We start from the raw sequence: 20,271 nt of genomic DNA, 5'->3' as shown, positions 1-20,271 counted from the left end.
TGTACACTCGACAAGGAAACTTAAGATACAGCTTATTTAAATCTTCGGACATATATTATTCAAAAATGCCACACCTGGCAACTCTTGAAAGGGGGCGGAGCTTCAAAATCATAGCGTTTGTTGCTTTCTTAATTTCCATCAACTTTACACCATTAAAGATTCTGTTGAGGTCCTATAATCTTTTATACTTGTATATAGAAACAGGCTCTATATTATTCGTTGATGTTGGTTTGGTAACGTCAGTTCAGGGTAGAATATCGATCATCCTTTTTTAAAACCTACTGTGAAACCTTAATTATAAGTACTGTTTGACACTAAGCTGACGTAAAATTCATACGTAATTAAAGACGGATCTTAAACAATGAGAGAAAAGCTTTTAAAATTTGGGTAGTACTTGTGGAAATCGTGAGGAACAATACAGTAAAGAATGAAATGTCATGACGATAGAGAGCGCGCGCACAAGCATAGGCCTCTCTATAGAGATACTTAATTCATTATATTTACTTTGAAAGATTGAGTGATAATATTTTTTCAAATGTGTTTGAAAAGTGGAGGGAGAGAGAGAGAGAGAGAGAGAGAGAGAGAGAGAGAGAGAGAGAGAGAGAGAGAGAGAGAAGCAAAATCTGCTCATATGAAAGCTTAGGTCCATTTATAACTACTCAATTTCATTATATTTTCTTTGGGAGATTGAGTGGTAATAGATATATTTTTGAGTGGTAATATATATTATATATTATATAATATATATATATATACTAGATATATTAAAGATATATATAATATATGTAGTATGTTTGAAGTGGAGAGAGAGAGAGAGAGAGAGAGAGAGGAGAGAGAATGAAGAGAGAGAGAGAGAGAGAGAGAGAATTATAGTACTGGTGACGGACTTGTGACGGGGGAAAGGCAGAAGAAAATACGTATAATGAATTAAGTATCTCTATCGATAGGCCTATGCTTGCGCGATATGATATGACTGCCAAGATCGTGCTGCACTATGCTAGATAAAATTTGAAGGATCATAATATTCAAGTTAATTCTCTAAGAAATTCATACCCTAATCTTGATTACATTCGACAGTTGTCGTAGCATTCAAAGATTGTAAAAAGACGTGGAAAATTTTAGACACAGGGTGCGGTCATTCTTGCTCTCTTGATATAGTCTTTACTTTTGAAAATCGGGTTTCATCCACAAACCATTCACGAAAAAAGCTGTGTTAAGTAAAAATATTTATTACCACAAATAACTCAATATGTATTGCACAGGCAATTAAAGTTTTATATCGTGAGAAATCTTTCAGCCTCGCGGCAAAGAAATGCAGTAGTGTAGGGCTGTAGGCTACTACGAACTGCTTTGTAATGGGAGCATATAGCCAGAAAATCTTTGAGCTGACATGCTACTTTAACCTTGAATAAGATTTATGTTTACAGACAGTAGCTTTGCAAACAGCAACTATAGTAGCATTCGATCCATGTCAGCGCCAAAGTAATCAAAGTGTGAAATCCGTTACGTTAGCCAGTATCCAGGGCTCCTCGTCACATCGTAGAAAACGCTCTTGCGGATGTAACTAGATTTGTTCAACCTACCTTAGCCGTCGCAACATTGAGTGCCATTGACGTCAGTACGTTTGTAGAAACTAAAATAATTGCATTCACCACTTACGATGATGCAATATATCCCCGTTCATGAAGCAAAGCGAGTAAATATTGTCGTCGTGATACATAGTACTAAAATCAGAAATTCACATTCTATCTACCAGATCTCTATGAACGAACCCATCTGAGAAATTCCAATTACTTCGGACATATATCGTGTTTTTAAGTATCTGAACGGTTTAGTTTTGCAGTTTTAACTTATATAATATAATTTGCAGTATATTTTCATATTCTAGAGTAAATTTAGCATTATTATGTCTTTCCAGTAAAAACAAATAGGAAATTGGATGAACGAATGTTAATGAAAACTGTATCTTCAGTTTTCTTGTCGAGTGTACACACACACACACATATACATATGCATTATCTATCTATCTATACATATAATATATACGCATATATAAAGACAGATTCCACGAAGAGAAACAGTGGCGTTCTGGAAGACCTTTCGGCTTCTTTCCTTCTTGGAATTTCTTTATTTTTATGCTTATATTCATCTCTTTCCACATATTCGTGAGTCAGGTATATATATATAATATATAAATATAGATATAATATATATATAGATATATATATATATATATATATATATATATATTATTATATATATATATCTATATATATATATATATATATATATATATATATATATATATATATATATATATATATATGGTTAAGAACTTAAGTTTTGTCCTGTTTGCTGATGCTTTTACGTAGGGGTTCTTCATGTTTGTTTTGGTCTGTGGTTGCTATGTGCGGTCAATCCTCGGTGGGACATTGACCCTGCCGTTCCCAAGACGTCAGCCAGGGCGAAGCTCGCTCTCTATGCTCCCTAAGCCGTAGGAATGAACTGTCCTGAAAATTTATAGCATTGTTGCATTGATTTGTTTTTCTTTTTTTTCTGGTGGTTTGGGCATATTCCTGAGGACGCTGAACTTTGGGAGCGGCGGTATTTTTATTTTTTTTATTTTTTATTTTTTTTTTTTTTTTGCGTTGCATTTGTAACTGTTTCTTTTGGGGGGTTGGAAGAAGTTTGGGAAAACAATGGTGGCTCTTCTTATTTTGCGAAGTAAGTAACAGGGATTAATACTTCTTCCTTAAAACGTTTATTCAGCGTTGAAAAATGCTTTAAAGTTGTAGGTCCTCTGTTTTCGGTGATTTTGAGATTAATATCCAGTTCTATAACGATTTTAGGAAATAAAAGATTTATCTGGATTTCTTGAAATAATACTATCTAAAATTTAAGTTGCCAATTCAATACACTTCCGAGATTCAAAAGAGACGAAAAATTGTCAGTTCCGTAAGTTATGGAGGAAAAGATCCAGGGATTATGTTCAAAGCAGATATCCTGAGCGAAATCTCAAAGGCGTAATGAGTAAGGTTTTAAGATGTCTTGCTGTGTGCCTTGGAAGATGGATCAGCACAACCGCTAGCTTTACACACACACACGCGCGCGCGCTGCAAATTCTTGGATAAGTTTAGCATATTCCCCACAGCCAATTTTCTTTACTTTTGCCGAGTTGATCAGTGAGATTTATCGAATGATTCGAGTTCGGCTGAATTGGCTGAATAGTAATTCTTCTGGTCCGACCGAATAGTAATTTATCCATTCGGTTGAATAGTAATTTATCTCTCAATCCTGTTCATAGTTTCTAGACAACATACACATCCAGGAAACACTATATTTCTGTGGTGTGCTTATCGCATATGAGTAGTTAACGCATGTGTATTTTTTCTATTACTCGGAACAGCTGATTTTGTTCTTACGAAGCTTGAACAAAAGACAATTCTCTAGCACAGGGATTAGCAATTTTCTTAACTCACGGCAGATGTTCGTGAAGTTTGATGGCATTTTCTTGAAAGGACAGGTTCTTAATAAAACCCAGTTCTCTGAGTAGGAAAACTCTTCCCTTTCAAGTCTTACTGACCATTAAAGGATAATATAACAATTATTTAACAGGCAATCTTGTCAAGTATTTCAGCTGTCGTCATCGTTATTGCTTTTATTCCCTTGTGTAATGTCTGTTTCAGCACTGAGATTGCAGAATGTGATACTACCAATGCGAGTTATAAATGTTTTTCGTCGTACAAAGCGTGAATTGAAGTAGCTTAAGAGTATTCTTATGACCACAGCTGTAGCTATTAAGATGACAGTGAAACCAGAGATCCGTAAACCTCCCAAATTCCCTCATCGATTCCAATCTGGCAGTGGCAGAACCTGTAATCACTTTTCTGTTAGAATTTTCTTTTTCCTTCCACGAAAGTTAAGTTTAATTTTGTATGGTTCTCATAAAGCGTTATACTGTCGTACTGATTGATTTTTATGAGCTATTATTCAGTAAGAACAATCAAGTTTTATTTATTTTGAAGGTTGCACAGGAAGCGTGTTGGATGAAATGTTTACACTATATCTGAGAATGTCCAGAGACGAACAATTTTATCGATGGATATCATATTCAGTATGAATTCCTTGTAGTAGTGGTACTGCAATTTCGGTTCCATGTTTTTATTAATTTATATTTTCTCTAAAGAAAGGTATAGTGTATTTTGACATTTTCCTTAGTTCTTGAACATAATTATATAGTGTAGAAGTATTATGCTTGATACATTAATTTTAGTTTGTATTCCATTGCTTCTATCCATAACCTGTAACGGTCCTGTTTTTTAGCTGAAGGTGGTGATTTACTGAAGTGGGCGGTTGGATAGCTCGTTATAACTTCGGTCATCGATCATTCCAAGCACCCGCAAAAATACCACAGTGGAATGGTCCTTGATTAAGAAAGGCAGTAAGAAATATTGGGTCTTACCGAGCGACGTAGTTGTACTCACACCATGAGCAATAATGCAAAATGGAACAAATTATTCGTTCATTCATTCTTTTCTAAGGTGTGATTTGTTCCATTTGTCGTTCGAAGAAAATAACACTCGGAGAGATGGTCTAGATCTTGCGCAATCGATTCAGCTCGTTCATTTTGCTTCTGGCTGGCGTAGGATTCACGATGGATTCCAGTCCTGGTTTGTGTTTTTGCCGGAATCCGACCGCTTTCTTCATTTAATTATTTTTTGCTATTACGTTCTTCCAACTAGATGTTAGGGATTACAAATGACTGACCTGTTTACGTTGCTGAAGTTGGTTTTCATTCAATCGCCTAAGCCTTAGCTATCACATACGCTTTTATATTTCTTTTATTGTGTCCGATTTAGTACATTAATAATATCTTTTTTTCTTTTCCTTTTTTTTCTTTTCCTGTCATTTTCAGTCATTTTCATTATTTCCTTAACCTTATTTTTTTCTATTTTTTGTCGTGTCCCACATGTTTTAATTACTCTAGCCGACCTGGTGTCCATCTATTTCTTTTTATCGTCATTTCTTTGTCTGACTGGTAACTGAATGTCTAATTTTCTTGGTTATGTAGGGATAAACAAATCTTTAGAATGTATGCATGTCTGTTAGTTCCTAAGGAAAGGGGTTATTTGTAAAAGATGAATAGATTGGTCATGTCCGTTGATTTTGTTTTATAACGCAATAAGAATCATGAAGTTATAAATTAAGAGCGGTAGCGCTTGTATTTGGGTATAGTGCCCACACAAGTACACAAGAATTTGCGAATCTGTTAGTAATCCATCTGAAAATAATATTTTGTAGCTGCAATTACTGCCTTACCATTATATGGTAAATAGATTTTCTCATTTTATGAAAGAGGTCTTTGAGTTCGTGCCCTTATTCCGTTCACACTGTTAGCTGCTTGCAATTTCGAAAATGGCATTGTGGTCTGAAAGACATAAGTTTCGGGTCATTAAAGAAATTGCTGTGTTTTCCAAAATGCTTTTGATAAGGCATTGCAACATCAAAGGAGCCGCAGTTGTCGACCTTGTCAAATATTGTATATGAAAGTCATTTCGTTCTTTTCATGTATCTTCTCCAGAGATGAGATACGGAAGTGAGTTGGTTACGTAAGTAAGCGGCCCTGGAAAAGTGGAGCACTCTTTGAAGACTACACCGCAAACTGTACGTTACTTCGTTTCCTGGAGCCATAGGAAAGTATGTTGGGCTCGTGCTCCCCCTATCCCAGAAGGCCGATGTCGCAGACCAACTCGTTGCTAACAGTCGTTTGGCAACTTGTGTGTATTTCCTTCTTACGTACTCCTGAGAGAGAGAGAGAGAGAGAGAGAGAGAGAGAGAGAGAGAGAGAGAGAGAGAGAGAGAGAGAGAGAGAGAGAGAGAGGTGACAATGAATAATACAGTGTCCTGGGTGTAAACTTTTAGTGTCTGGATTTTGCCCTTCAGACTTGCCGTACTGTCGGAACTCAACACTGGCAATACAGTTATTTCCATTGAAGCGCAAACTCTTTTGAGCTTGATAATAGCTTTCATTGAGAGGCAGTTTCAAATTTCATCACTTGGACTTGATGAATTGTTACAATGAAGCAATACCGTTTAACCATTAGAAACATGAGGCGAATTTTTAATCTTTGTATTATTTATATAGAGGATCACATTGACAAATAGGAAAGAAAAGTACTATGCTGATGTTTCTTCATGAATTCTTTAATTTAGAGAACTTTTCGTAACTATCTTATTGTAGCTGTGGCACTAACTAGAGTCCAGAAGTGGCTTATCAGTGTTTTAATTAATTTTTCTTATCCTAGGAATTTCTTTCATTTTCTTGTCCTAGGAACTAGGTATGTTGACATACCTCGTTTAATAATCTGGTTCTCATGGAGTTTTCAGAGTACTGTACTTAGCTCTTGACTTGTTTTTTATCAGTCAATTTATTGTTGTTATTGATTAGTATTATCGGCGAAAATGTTGTTATTATTATTATTATTATTATTATTATTATTATTATTATTATTATTATTATTATTATTATTATTATTATTATTATTTATTTTTTATTTATTTATATTTATTTTTTTTTGTCTATCACAGTCCTCTAATTCGACTGGGTGGTATTTATTTATAGTGTGGGGTTCCGGGTTGCATTCTGCCTCCTTAGGAGTCCATCACTTTTCTTACTATGTGCGCCGTTTCTAGGATCACACTCTTCTGGATGAGTCCTGGAGCTACTTCAGCCTCTAGTTTTTCTAGATTCCTTTTCAGGGATCTTGGGATCGTGCCTAGTGTTCCTATGATTATGGGTACAATTTCCAATGGCATATCCCATATCCTTCTTATTTCTATTTTCATGTCTTGATACTTATCCATTTTTTCCCTCTCTTTCTCTTCAACTCCGGTGTCCCATGGTATTGCAACATCAATTAGTGATACTTTCTTCTTGATTTTGTCAATCAATGTCACATCTGGTATATTTGCACGTATCACCCTATCTGTTCTGATACCATAGTCCCAGAGAATCTGCCTGATCGTTTTCTATCACTCCTTCAGGTTGGTGCTCGTACCACTAATTACTGCAAGGTAGCTGATGTTTCTTGCACAGGCTCCAGTGGAGGGCTTTTGCCACTGAATAATGCCTCTTTTTATACTGGTTCTGTACAAGTGCCGGACATTCACTTGCTATGTGGTTTATGGTTTCATTTTTCGTATTGCACTTCCTACATATGGGAGAGATGTTATTTCCGTCTATCATTCTTTGAACATATCTGGTTCTTAGGGCCTGATCTTGTGCCGCTGTTATCATTCCTTCAGTTTCCTTCTTCAGCTCACCCCTCTGTAGCCATTGCCATGTGTCATCGCTGGCTAGTTCAATAGTCTGTCTCATGTATTGTCCGTGAAGTGGTTTGTTGTGCCAGTCCTCTGTTCTGTTTGTCATTTTCCAGTCTCTGTATATTTCTGGGTCTTTGTCTACTTTTATCAGTCCTTCTTCCCATGCACTTTTGAGCCACCCGTCTTCACTGGTTTTCAGATATTGCCCCAGTGCTCTGTTCTCGATGTTGACGCAGTCCTCTTTAACTAGTATTCCTCTTCCTCCTTCCTTTCGTGTTATGTATAGTCTGTCCGTATTTGATCTTGGGTGTAGTGCTTTGTGTATTGTCATATGTTTCCTGGTTTTCTGGTCTATGCTGCGGAGTTCTGCCTTCGTCCATTCCACTATTCCTGCACTGTATCTGATTACTGGCACCGCCCATGTGTTTATGGCGGGTAGATTACAGTTTAGTTGGCCAAGCCGCGCAACACCCTTTTTGCCCGGCCCATAATCATTCCGCCACCGTAAGCAGTTCACAGAGCCAGCCCTGCCCGAACATGCCGCGACCTGTAAGCCTTTCAAAACTTTCGCCACAACAAACGGCCGCCATCTTGTTTGTATCCGTCCGCCGATTACCTAGCAGACGAAACCCGTGGCCATCTTAACTGTAGGAGCTCCGTTATTTATTATCAGTTTTTATAAGAATCCTACCAATTCTCGATTTTATGCTAGGCCTCTTTTATTCATTTCTACCACCTATACCGAGACGAAACACTTGGCCAGGCCACACAACACCTTCTGCCCGACCCTTAATCCCTCCACCAAGGTAATTAGTTCCCTGACTCGACCCTGCCCGACCATGATTCGACCCCAGTATGTTCCTTTGTGTCAGCATATAAACATTCATCATGTCCACTTCCACGTTGTATCCCGTGCACGTGCAATTTACCGCCGCCATTCCAGTAACTATACCGGACCTTGTGATTCTTTGCCATGATGAACGATCCCAGCCAGAAAGAAAAGAAGAATCACGTTCCCCGAAGACTCGGATGGTTCCGATTTCCAACTCTAAGCTTGACTTTATTTCTGGGGGGACTCGGGCCGAGCACGGATTTGACGCCTCCCAGTATTAAGGTAAGTTAATCGATGTATCTGTAAGATATGTTCATTTGTTAAGGTTGAAACCAAGTAGGTAATATATAGCAGGTCAGTGTTTTTATTGGCAAGCGGAAGTCAGGGCTGCTCACCGTATCCGAACATTCACATGCGCTAGCAGTCCACGTGATCAATCTATGAACTCGGACATGACTTTAATCCGGACATGACTTTTAAGTTACCGGTGCCAGTCATGTCCAAACGTACAAGTAACGGCGCATGTTAATGAAATGATCGCTAAAGTGGTAGCATTACAATGCTTGCTTACAGAACTCACCTTAGGGTAGGTGGTTCGTTTGGTTGGGTTGCAATCACTGTTTCCATACCCCCCGGCCAGGTTACGGCACGCGACCTAAGTGTGGTTAGGTTGGTTCCTATGGTTAGATCGCAATCACTGTTACCTTATCATACTGGGGGGTCCAGGGGGCCAAAGCCCCCTGGCCAGGTAAGGGCACGCGCCCTAAGTCAGGTTAGGTTGGTTCCTTTGGTTAGATCGCAATCACTGTTACCATTTACTAGGGGGTTGCCCCAGGCTAGGTAAGGGCACGAGCCCTAAGTCTGGTTAGGTTGGTTCGTTTGGTTAGGATCAGTTCAGTTGGCCAGGTAGCGCATCTCATGCCTGAACGTTCTCTTAGGCTAACAGCGCATATGTTGGGTCTACGAATGCTGAGTAGGGGGACAGTTTAGTTACTTAGAACGCGCATCTCGTGAACAGAACGTCCACTTTAGTTACCCAGCCCGCACAACTCATCCCGAACGTCCATTTAGACTAATAGCCCATATGTTCGGGCTACGAATGTAGAGCAGGGGGACAGTTTAGTTACCTAGGCCACCCATTTCATGAACTGGTTAACTAGCAGACGATAACCTTGGCCAACTAAACTGAGTAGGGGGGACAGTTTAGTTAGCCTGACCGAACGCGGAATGAATGTAGAGTAGGAGGTCATCCACACAGCCATTTCGTGATTTTCCTAGTGTTCATTGTCGTCGTCTATGTATTCCCCCACCCAAAAACCCCGGTTTCCCAATAGGTCCCCCCTTACCGTATTAAGGAACTTTTACCCATTCTCCTGTGTTCTCCCCCCACCCAAAAACCCTGGTTCCCAACAGGGTTCCCCATTACCGTTTTTATAGGATTTTGGGTTCTATATTGCTACACACCTTTTCGAAACTAGTGCCAAAACAAACGGCCGCCATCTTGTATATATTCGTCCGCCGATTACCTAGCAGACGAAACCCGTGGCCAACTAAACTGTAGGCGCTCTTTGGCTTTTATCATATTTACGGCGTTGAGTTTTGACTTGAGTATCGCCTTGAGTCTCTGCATATATTCTTTCCTGATTGTGTCCTTCATCCCTTGGTGTTTTATATCCCCTCCTTCCATTATTCCCAGGTATTTGTATCCCGTCTCATCTATGTGTTTGATGTTGCTCCCATCTGGTAGCTTTATCCCTTCAGTCCTTGTTACTTTGCCCTTTTGTATGCTGACATGAACATCAGATGGTTAATTCTGTTACTGCTTCTTGAGTTGGTACCCGGCATCCATCTTCTGCAGAAGTAGCGCCGTGGCAGAGTGGGTTAGATTGTCAATGGACTGGTTAAGCAACATTGGGGCTGGTCAGTCGTTAGATGGGTGACTGCTCTCCTCGGTGTTGATTCCTTGGGAAGGGATCTTTACCATAATATCCTCAGTCTACTCAGCTGTAAATGAGTACCTGTCCCTGATGGGGTAGGGTGCAGCTATGGGTTAAATAGCAAAACTCAGCAATGATGAAAAGAAATGAAATTATTATTATTATTATTATTATTATTATTATTATTATCAGTCTTCCATTGGACTGGGTGGTATTTATAGTGTGGGGTTCCGAGTTGCATCCTGCCTCCTTAGGAGTCCATCACTTTTCTTACTATGTGCGCCATTTCTAGGATCACAATCTTCTGCATGAGTCCTTGAGCTACTTCAGCCTCTAGTTTTTCCAGATTCCTCTTCAGGGATCTTGGGATCGTGCCTAGTGTTCCTATCATTATGGGTACAATTTCCACTGGCATATCCCATATATTTCTTATTTCTATTTTCAGGTCTTGATACTTATCCATTTTTTCCCTCTCTTTCTCTTCAACTGGTGTCCCATGGTATTGCGACATCAATGAGTGATACTTTCTTCTTGATTTTGTCAATCAACGTCACATCTGGTCTATTTGCACGTATCACCCTATCTGTTCTGATACCATAGTCCCAGAGAATCTTCCTGATCGTTTTCTATCACTCCTTCAGGTTGGTGCTCGTACCACTAATTACTGCAAGGTAGCTAGCTGGTGTTTCTTGCACAGGCTCCAGTGGAGGGCTTTTGCTACTGAATCATGCCTCTTTTTGTACTGGTTCTGTGCAAGTGCCGGACATTCGCTTGCTATATGGTTTATGGTTTCATTTTTCATATTGCACTTCCTACATATGGGAGAGATGTTATTTCCGTCTATCGTTCTTTGAACATATCTGGTTCTTAGGGCCTGATCTTGTGCCGCTGTTATCATTCCTTCAGTTTCCTTCTTGACCTCTCCCCTCTGTAGCCATTGCCACGTGTCATCGCTGGCTAGTCCTTTGGTCTGTCTCATGTATTGTCCGTGCATCGGTTTGTTGTGCCATTCCTCTGTTCTGCTTGTCATTCTCCTGTTTATATATTTCTGGGTCTTCGTCTACTTTTATCAGACCTTCTTCCCATGCACTCTTGAGCCACTCGTCTTCACTGGTTTTCAGATATTGCCCCAGTGCTCTGTTCTCGATGTTAACGCAGTCCTCTATGCTCAGTAGTCCCCTCCCACCTTCCTTTCGTGTTATGTATAGTCTGTCCGTATTTGCTCTTGGGTGTAGTACTTTGTGTATTGTCATATGTTTCCTTGTTTTCTGGTCAATGCTGCGAAGTTCTGCCTTCGTCCATTCCACTATTCCTGTGCTGTATCTGATTACTGGCACCGCCCATGTGTTTATGGCTTTTATCATATTTCCGGCGTTGAGTTTTTCTGATCGTGTCCTTCATCTCTTGGTGCTTTATATCCTCTCCTTTCATTATTCCCAGGTATTTGTATCCCGTCTCATCTATGTGTTTGATCTTGTTTCCATCTGGTAGTTTTATCCCTTCAGTCCTTGTTACTTTGCCCTTTTGTATGTTGACTAAGGCACATTTTTATATTCCAAACTCCATCCTGATGTCCCCAGATACAATCCTTACAGTCTGGATTAGGGTATCTATTTCCTTGATGCTCTTACCATACAGCTTGATGTCGTCCATGAACATCAGATGGTTAATTCTGTTGCCTTTTTTCTTGAGTTGGTATCCAGCATCCATCTTCTGCAGTACTTTTGTCATGGGAATCATGGCTACTGTAACGAAGAATAGTGGGGACAGTGTATCGCCCTGGAAGATCCCTCTCCTAATATTAACCTCTGCTACTCTTATTCCAGAGCTAGTAAGTATTGTATTCCAGTTGCGCATTGTATTTTTGAGGAAGCTGATGGTGTTTTCCTCTGCACCATATATTTTCAGGCATTATTATTATTATTATTATTATTATTATTATTATTATTATTATTATTATTATTATTATTATTTTATTATTATTATTATTATTATTGTTGTTGTTGTTAAGAGTAAATGCTATTTATCTGATCAGCGAAATACTGTGATGAAAACAGATTTGAACGGTCTTCTCCTGAATTGTACAATTTTCAATCAAGAATAGCCGTATTGAGACAGTTGCAAAAATTCTTTTGTCTTTGCTACTTGTCCAGAAAATGTAGAATTTAGTCAGGAGGAACATATGCAAATTATGTCGTGTAATTCATTATTGACTTTTGTTTAATTATTAGAATACTAAGGCTGATTTACGAATTCCTTCCAGAGGCCACTTCGTGCGGCGAGAGGGCTCTCCTTGGGGTCATATTTCTTTTATTGTGATAGTCATTTGTGTAAACACTACGGATATATAGAAATTTAAGAATTTGTAAACTGCAATCTGTATGTTTACCTTGTCTGTACTCGTACAGTGGGACCCGTGTGTACGTTTTCTTTTCTCGTGTGATGGTGGGTTAGGTTGTGATTATTTGATAGTTTGTTGAAGAAATTAGTCTTTTTAGTCATATTTATTCGAGTTATACTTTTTTTTTATTTACTGTTGTTAATGATTTATAATAGTGTGTGAATTTTACTCCAGATCCTTGCATTTTCGAATTAATCAATTTATGGATAACCAGATGAGTGCTTCATTCGAAAATAAACAGTTGTCGCTGTGTACACCATCGGCTGCAGCATTCAACCTACTAGGGTGATACTGGACATCAAATGAATAGGGCATAAGTTCTACTTTCCATCACAGAATCTCTCCAATTTTTTATTATCCCTTTGTGCTTGCCATAGCATGAAAGAAACAGACACTTGATCTGTTACTATACTCTGTTTTTTTCCATCTGTCCACCCACCTGTGGTGTTTGCTTATGGTAACACTGCGTCCCAGTCTTTAGAAAGTTAAGCTATGTGTAAGTTTTTGGTAAATAAAAGGATATCTGGGTGTACATTTGCAGTGAAAAGTGTTTTAATAATTTGCTGTATGCGAATACACCGTTAATATTCGAAATAGGATATTATTATTATTATTGTTGAATGTAAGCTGAATGTAACTATCTAAAGCCCGGGACGCAGTGTTACCATACGCAAACACCACAGGCGGATGGACAGATGAAAAAAAAAAAAACCGAGTATAGGGTGAAGTGCTTTCCAATCAGATAGTGACGCCATTTCCTTACAGGTTCGATGATTGATCAGCCTCTTTCTCAACACTGCAATGGCTCCTTTCGGCACCAGTGAGGGATTTCGAGTATAAGGCCACTGGACGTCGGTGAAAATTGCTTGAAAAGTTTATCTGAAACTTCCTCTCATTTTGTCGCCAGACGTTACCATGTTTGGAGAGAGGCTTCATTTATAGTTGTCCGCTTAACATTTGTATAGTTATTGACCCTCTCGCCTCTGTTACCGTAATATCTGTAATGTACCCCTGCTATTGCCACTCAAATATTTGCCATAGAAAAAAAAGTTTTTGTTTTTGGTTTTAGCATTTGTTCTTAGAAAAATTCAAGACATTTGTAATATAAGGCATTTTGTTTTAAAACTCTCCCATTACTCCCAGAATGGTCTCCTTGCACCAGTTTACTGTCATCAAACGGATGGCAGGAGCCAGGGTCCCTGCTCCTTCGTCCACAATGTCATGCCTCCCTTCTGCGTCCGTATGAAATTTCGTAAATAGAAAGACACTCTTGGGCTTACGTCTTTTTTCAATGTGGGTTTGTTTATATTTTTGATAATAATGGTAAAAATCACTCGGGAACTATAATTCACCAAATTACACACAGACTGCTGTCAACTACCGTGTAAGCCGTGAATGTGCATTGAGGTTTTTATTACCCTCGCAGCCAAAGAGAGCAGGAAAGTAGTTGCTAAGCGCCTGTGAATCTTGAGTGTAGGATACTGAGAAATTTAAAGAGCATGTATTAAATAAGAGGCAGTCTGATGAAAAATTATATGTAGTATGAAGTACATTATTTGCGTGTACGTTAAACACACACACACGGAAAAGGACGACGTCATCGTATTTTGATTCATGGATTTTATAAGATTTGCCAATCAGTTTTGCCTTTCTTAGGAAATTGATACAAAAAAGTTTCCCGTGTTTCATGTGCAGCGATGTAGGCCAATAGCAGATTTTATTTTTGCAATTTAGATTTTCAGCGAAGAGGTATTTCTCATTTTAGAAAGCTGGAACTTTTGTTCATAAGATCTTTAGCAAGGGATGAGGTTACAAGGGTCAGAGCACGCTAATTCATGTCACAGCATTAGCAACCCCTCGTCCAGGAGATATATATTATATGATGATAATTTTAGTCTTACTCTCTACTTTTGGTGAAGGTCTGTCATTGGTCTGATGAGACTCAAACTCTATTAATTAAATCTGGATTGGCTGACACTTTTCAAGGCGCGAGCTCATCTTTCATATATTTTCGACTGTTATTCCTTCATATTTAAGTTGTGACAGTTATTAGTTCTTGACTGTGTTATTTTCGCCAAGATGTAGCGCATCCTAAATTTTGCGTTATTACACCAAGTATTAAAGCTGAAGCTATTATCTTGTTATGGTCAAAGTTCCCATAAAATATGGAAGAGATTGCATGAATTGCTAAAATGTCACAGAACAGACATGAATCGAATGTTTTAGAATGGAATCTAAAAATATCAAGGGTAGCGAATACAATAGAAAAATGAGTATTAGAGTGTTTGCTCTATTCAAGACTTGCTATTACAGAAAGGACCGAGTAGCGTTCTTCTTCAAGGTCTTAATAGTGGCCTCGGCGGCGTGGTTGGTATGGTATTAGCGTCCCACCTCGGTGGTAGCGGGTTCGATTCCCGGCCATTCCATTGAGGAGTGAGAGATGTGTATTTCTGGTGATAGAAGTTCACTCTCGACGTCGTTCGGAAGTCACGTAAAGCCGTTGGTCCCGTTGCTGAATAACCACTTGTTCCATGCAACGTACAAACAAACAATCAATAGTGGAATTCATCCCAATCATATTACGTACTACATGAAACATACATTTATTAAGAAGTCATGATTTGAATAGGAGCTTAAGCTTATGTACTTTGTATTAGAAATATTGATGACTTGTGAGACAAATAGTTATGAGAAGATTACTTTTTAAAAATGAACCTCTGGAAATAAACAATGGAAGCCACTAGTTTCTATTTTGTCTTTATTCCATTTGGCATATGAAAGGGTTCATGGCTACCCCAATAGTCGCTTCGAGTTCACTGAATAATTGCGTGTCACACTGAGACACTTTTCGCTCTCCAGTAAAAAATAACTTAGGATTTTCATCTAGTACTCAAGGCTGGCGTGGGAACGGCCCTGAACATATTCCCGAGGAAGCATGGCTGACACGTGAGGCTTTGTAACGCTGCTTTTGTTTTCCACCGTGGGGCTTGATTATGGTAATTGTGCCGAATGTGGTGTAAGGTCCTGTGGGTGTACGCACACCTTTCCTGTTGTCAGCATCCACTTTCGGGCGAGGCTGATATTCCCAAACTGTGCCCCAAGGCGTAGGTCCGAACAGCATCTAGCATTTCTGGGTGGCCACTCATGCAAGCACTGACCTGTCCGTACGTTGCCATCTTTCTCTATCGGATATCCAGCCTCCTAGCTTATTCTTGATAGTAATTAGATCGTTAAATCGAAAGAAAAGGTACATTGGAATTATAGCTTGAACCGGGGGGGTGGCGGGGGGGGGGGGGGGGGGGGGGGGGTTGGTGGGGGGTGGGGGGGGTAATCCTCCAAAAGTGTATTCGTAAGGCTGACAAGTATTAGGCCTATCTGGCAATGATTGTGTGGTTTCTTCTGAGAGACACAGTTTTAATTTAATTGTAAGAGATTGTATTATAAGTTGCATATGAAAGATCCTTTGGGATTTTAGTACTGATTTGGAATTTGATCAGAATTGTGCTCCGGGAGGCATGAGTATGATTTCGGTTAATGACTACTTATATTATTTTTTTTTTCCATTTCCAGTGTGGTAGGTATACAAAGGTAAGTATAGTTCCCCTTGATGTAGCATTGCAGAAAATTGATCACGGGTTTTAGTTGTCTATTTCCTCAATATCTGAAGTGCCACAAATAGTTGCGCTTCATTCGTTCAGGCACGATCTAATAACTAAAATCTTAGCTCTTAAAAGGGCTCACTAACTTCTGATTTGATGTTTGCCACTGCTACTACATATATCGAATTTTCAAAGAAAATGTACGAGCAAATCTAGGCAAGATTATACATCAAACTAATCTGCGAAGTTCAGTCTTTTAAATCAGCTGCCGATACGGTTTAAACTATTTATTCTCATTTTAAACTTGCTAAAACTGAAAGTAGGCCTAAATTAATAAAGTCCATATGTAGATCAAAAGTGGGTGTTAGTATTTGGTGTTTTTTTGACGCTGTGTTCATTTTCCCTGTTCATTTTCCCAGACAGCCAGTCAAGTTGGGTAACTAACTCGGTCCCACGAACCTCCATTAGATACTAACCACTATTTCCTCTACAACTGGATCCACTAATCGGGTCAGTGATGTCATTTCCTTTGGTGAAATGTAATAAATGAGTATTTATTTCTTTTGTTATTTTGTTGTGTATTCGTGATTTACTTACATTTTTTTTTTATATTTCATTATGTATTCATATCAGCTTGATGTAGATTTTTTTGATAAATTAGGTTGTTTTCCATTTTTTTGTCATGAGCCCTTATTTGTCAAGATAAAGTCATTACATTACAGTGAAAACTGCTGTCCACGCCATGTTTTTTTTTCAACGCTTTGTGATAATTAACTTAGAAATGGAAATTTTATATCTCATATTCCAAGAGAAAATCATAATCGCATTTTGTGTATATCCCACTTTTGAGATTTGGATGTTTGCAGTGCACAATTTGCTATTGTTGTTAGTAAGCTGTATTAAAATCGCTGATGCGGCGTTCACGTTTTAATACACGAAAAAGTCATATTTTATACGTCTGTTAGGTGAGTTTTATTGTTACAAGATGGATTTTCTATAAGTATGCATGTTTTGGCAAGTAATGAGCGGTGTAAGTTTTAATACTAAAAGAGAGAGAGAGAGAGACACTATTTATGGCATTCGTACCTTGGTGCTGAGTAATAGTTCATAAGTATTCTTATTTCTAATTGTATCTCTCCTCATATTTTTTCTCCTATTTTTGTTCTGTTCTGTGGATTCTACCAATTGAGTTAATAACCCTTTTTTTATTGTACACATTCCAAGTAAACATTTAATTATGCGCATCGACTGTCAGTGTATAAATTCAGGGACACGTATGAAACGTGAGAGAAGTCATTTGTTTCATTGAGTTGTTTTCTCCTTTATCAAGAAGTTTTCCCTTTTATCAAGGACATCCTCTCCTCTCTCTCTCTCTCTCTCTCTCTCTCTCTCTCTCTCTCTCTCACAGTCGTGGATCAAATGTTTTTCTCACAGAGGTAAAGGAGTAAAGAGAAGAAATATAATGTCAAAGGACCGTGAACACAATGGAGAAAAATTGCCCTTGTGTGGGAAACTTGTGTTCATGGAACTTTGCTTTTTGTAGAAAAACTGTCGAGCCACCTGCAGTTATGATCCTTTTTCTATCTTTCTTTTTTTATTCATATCACTAAGGTGTAGGAACTAGTTACCTTAATTTCAAGTTAATTGTTGGAATTGAAGAGATAGATGGGAGTTAGACGAACATGTATACACAAACACGTCAGATAGAGAGAGGGAGAGAGATATGGTCTGGTTACAAAACCAAATCCTGTATAACAAGGACTTAAAAATTGCGATCGCAGTATTTGATTTATCGCATTAATTAACATTGTTGTAGAGTAACGTGCTTTAGTTAGTGGTTCATAATCAGTATCTTCACCTTCATTAAGTTTTATGACTTTCCTTTTTTCTTCTTTTTAGGATTTTAAGCCTTTTTCCGAAGTAATATATTGAATCAAACATAAGAATAACAACCATATATATATATATATATATATATATATATATATATATATATATATATATATATATATATATATTGTGTGTATGTATAGGTAGATATGTGCTGGTATGTATCCGTATATTAATATATATATATATATAGATATTATATATATATATATATAATATATATATATATATAATATATATATATTGTGGTTTATGGATAGGTAGATATGTGCTGGTATGTATCTGTATATATCTCTATATTGATATCTATATATATATAGATATATATCTATATATATTGTGATATTATGTATACCATGTCTCCATTCTCTGTAATTATGTCGCTTGTATATATTTATTCTTGTAGTGGTACTCCTTCTTACCACTAGGTTTGTAACACTTTGTTTTCCTGTTTTGACCTTTTGTATCCTTGCCTAACTTTTCGTTACTGTTCGTCATTTAAGTATCCTTGTCGTTCATTTAGTTTACTTTGGCTTGTAATATTTTGAAGAGGGAGAGTCGCTCTCAGGCCACCTTAACGACAACATATTCTGTATACACGGTGTAGGATAATCATCTTCCTATTGTTAAAGTAAGTCAGTGTGTTTTCTTTTATTTTGTGTTTCGTTGGTATACTTAATTCAGGTGTTTGTTTAATTGTTTGTCTGTGTGTTCGTTCATTGGTTCATATAATTGTGTTGGTTTAACTTGCGAATTGTTTTCTATTCTACTAAAGTAAATGTCAATGTAATTGCTTGTTATTTCTATTATTAAATTGTTATATTTTGTGATCTGAGTTTTACACGTTCCTTCATTGATTGATATTTCTTAAATGTTCTTATTATAAGCTGTAACAGGCTAGGCTAAGGCTTAGTTTATAATAATTGGGGGCCTGTCCGGGATCTTAAACGAGTAAACAAACACCTGAGTTAAAACTAACCAAAAGTACTGACCAGTCAAGTCACCGTGAATGTTCCAACGTACGATAATTTAAATTTTTATACATTGTGATTATCGAATAGATTTATTACAGTATGTTGCGTGGGTTCTTTTCTCCTATTTATCTTATAGCGATTTCTCTCGACATTTAAGTCATTCCAATTCATGTTTTCGGACATCGCTATTATAGCTGCGGTCGTATCTAAGTTAATGTAGAAAGTAACCGAGTTCATTTACATTGGTTCGCCTTGTTTCAAATAGTTTTGGGAGAAATATTATTTTGAAACTTCGTCTTTATGACATTATGGCATCATATTACCTTAGCGCCGTGTAATAGAGTAGGTTTGGAGTTTGACTGGCCTGACATTTCCGTATCTACGCTATTCGAAGCATCTAAGTATTATTGCTTTTCATATCGCTTCATTCGTACAGTTTTGTACCGGTAATTATATTTACTACTTTATCGAAGCATCCAAGTATTAACTTTTCATTTTGCTTCTTTCGCACCAGTAATTATAATTATTTATTCTTACCCGACTTGCGTAAAGTAAGAATAGTTCAGTATTACATCACGTGATATATATTACGTATTCTGTAATTGTTTATGCATTGGGAACACTTCTCGTTGACTTTGCTACGTTCTCTTGTGGATTTTCAGTCGCAATGTTTTCAGTAGACGCATTTTTCAGTGACCCTAAGGGAAAACTCAACACTATAGTATATGCTAAAAAGAGTGAATTGTTGGCTTTGGCAGCTAAGTTTGAAGTAACTGCTAGTTCAAGAGACAGGAAAGATGACATAAAAAATGCCATTTTAGAATATATTAAAGAGGAGGAAATTGTAGAAGAACACGAGGCTAGGAAATTCCTGAGTGCTAAGAAAGAAAGCTCAGACGTTGAGCATATGAGGTTAGCCATACAGTTAGAACAAGTAAAATTAGAGGCAGATAAGGAGAGAGAGAGACAAAAGTTAGAAGTAGAGAGACAAAAGTTAGAGATAGATAAAGAAAGGAAAAGGTATGACCTAGAAATGGAGAAAGCTAGATTAGATCATGAAGCTAGTCTAACTCAGAATATGGAAATTGAAATTGAGTAGGATTAGTATAGAACAACATAGTAGAATAATGGCCCTAGAATCTAATCAACCACTCAAGTTTGACTTGACTAAGAGTTTAAAGTTAGTCCCTGAATTTACAGAAACCGATGTAGATGCCTTCTTCCGTAATTTCGAAGATATTGCCTCAAATATGAAATGGCCAGTAGATCAATGGGTTTGGTTACTTAAATCCAAAGTCCAGGGTAAGGCTGCTAT

The 20,271-nt window shown here is 37.8% G+C and overlaps 1 protein-coding gene and 1 long non-coding RNA gene across 3 annotated transcripts in view; both read left to right on the top strand.

Moving 5' to 3' along the window:
- The window catches only part of LOC135211241 (uncharacterized), a 191,284-nt gene extending 175,733 nt beyond the window's left edge, over positions 1-15,551 (top strand). For both annotated transcript variants that reach the window (XR_010313647.1, XR_010313648.1), the window contains exon 3: positions 13,259-15,551. This is a non-coding gene — a long non-coding RNA (uncharacterized LOC135211241). The remainder of the gene's footprint in view (positions 1-13,258) is intronic.
- A 4,072-nt stretch (positions 15,552-19,623) lies between these two features.
- LOC135211529 (myb/SANT-like DNA-binding domain-containing protein 4) lies at positions 19,624-20,055 on the top strand. The gene has a single exon (XM_064244832.1). It carries the CDS (start codon positions 19,624-19,626, stop codon positions 20,053-20,055), a length of 432 nt encoding a protein of 143 aa, XP_064100902.1.
- Positions 20,056-20,271: the final 216 nt, after the last annotated feature.

Source organism: Macrobrachium nipponense, chromosome 4 (assembly GCF_015104395.2).
Source record: "Macrobrachium nipponense isolate FS-2020 chromosome 4, ASM1510439v2, whole genome shotgun sequence".
Taxonomy (NCBI): Eukaryota; Metazoa; Arthropoda; class Malacostraca; order Decapoda; family Palaemonidae; genus Macrobrachium; species Macrobrachium nipponense.
This window is presented reverse-complemented; position numbering and strand designations above follow the sequence as displayed.

What these genes read in the sequence shown, in the direction of transcription:
- LOC135211529 (XM_064244832.1), top strand. Translation starts at nt 19,624, where the DNA reads ATGTTTTCAGTAGACGCATTTTTCAGTGACCCTAAGGGAAAACTCAAC.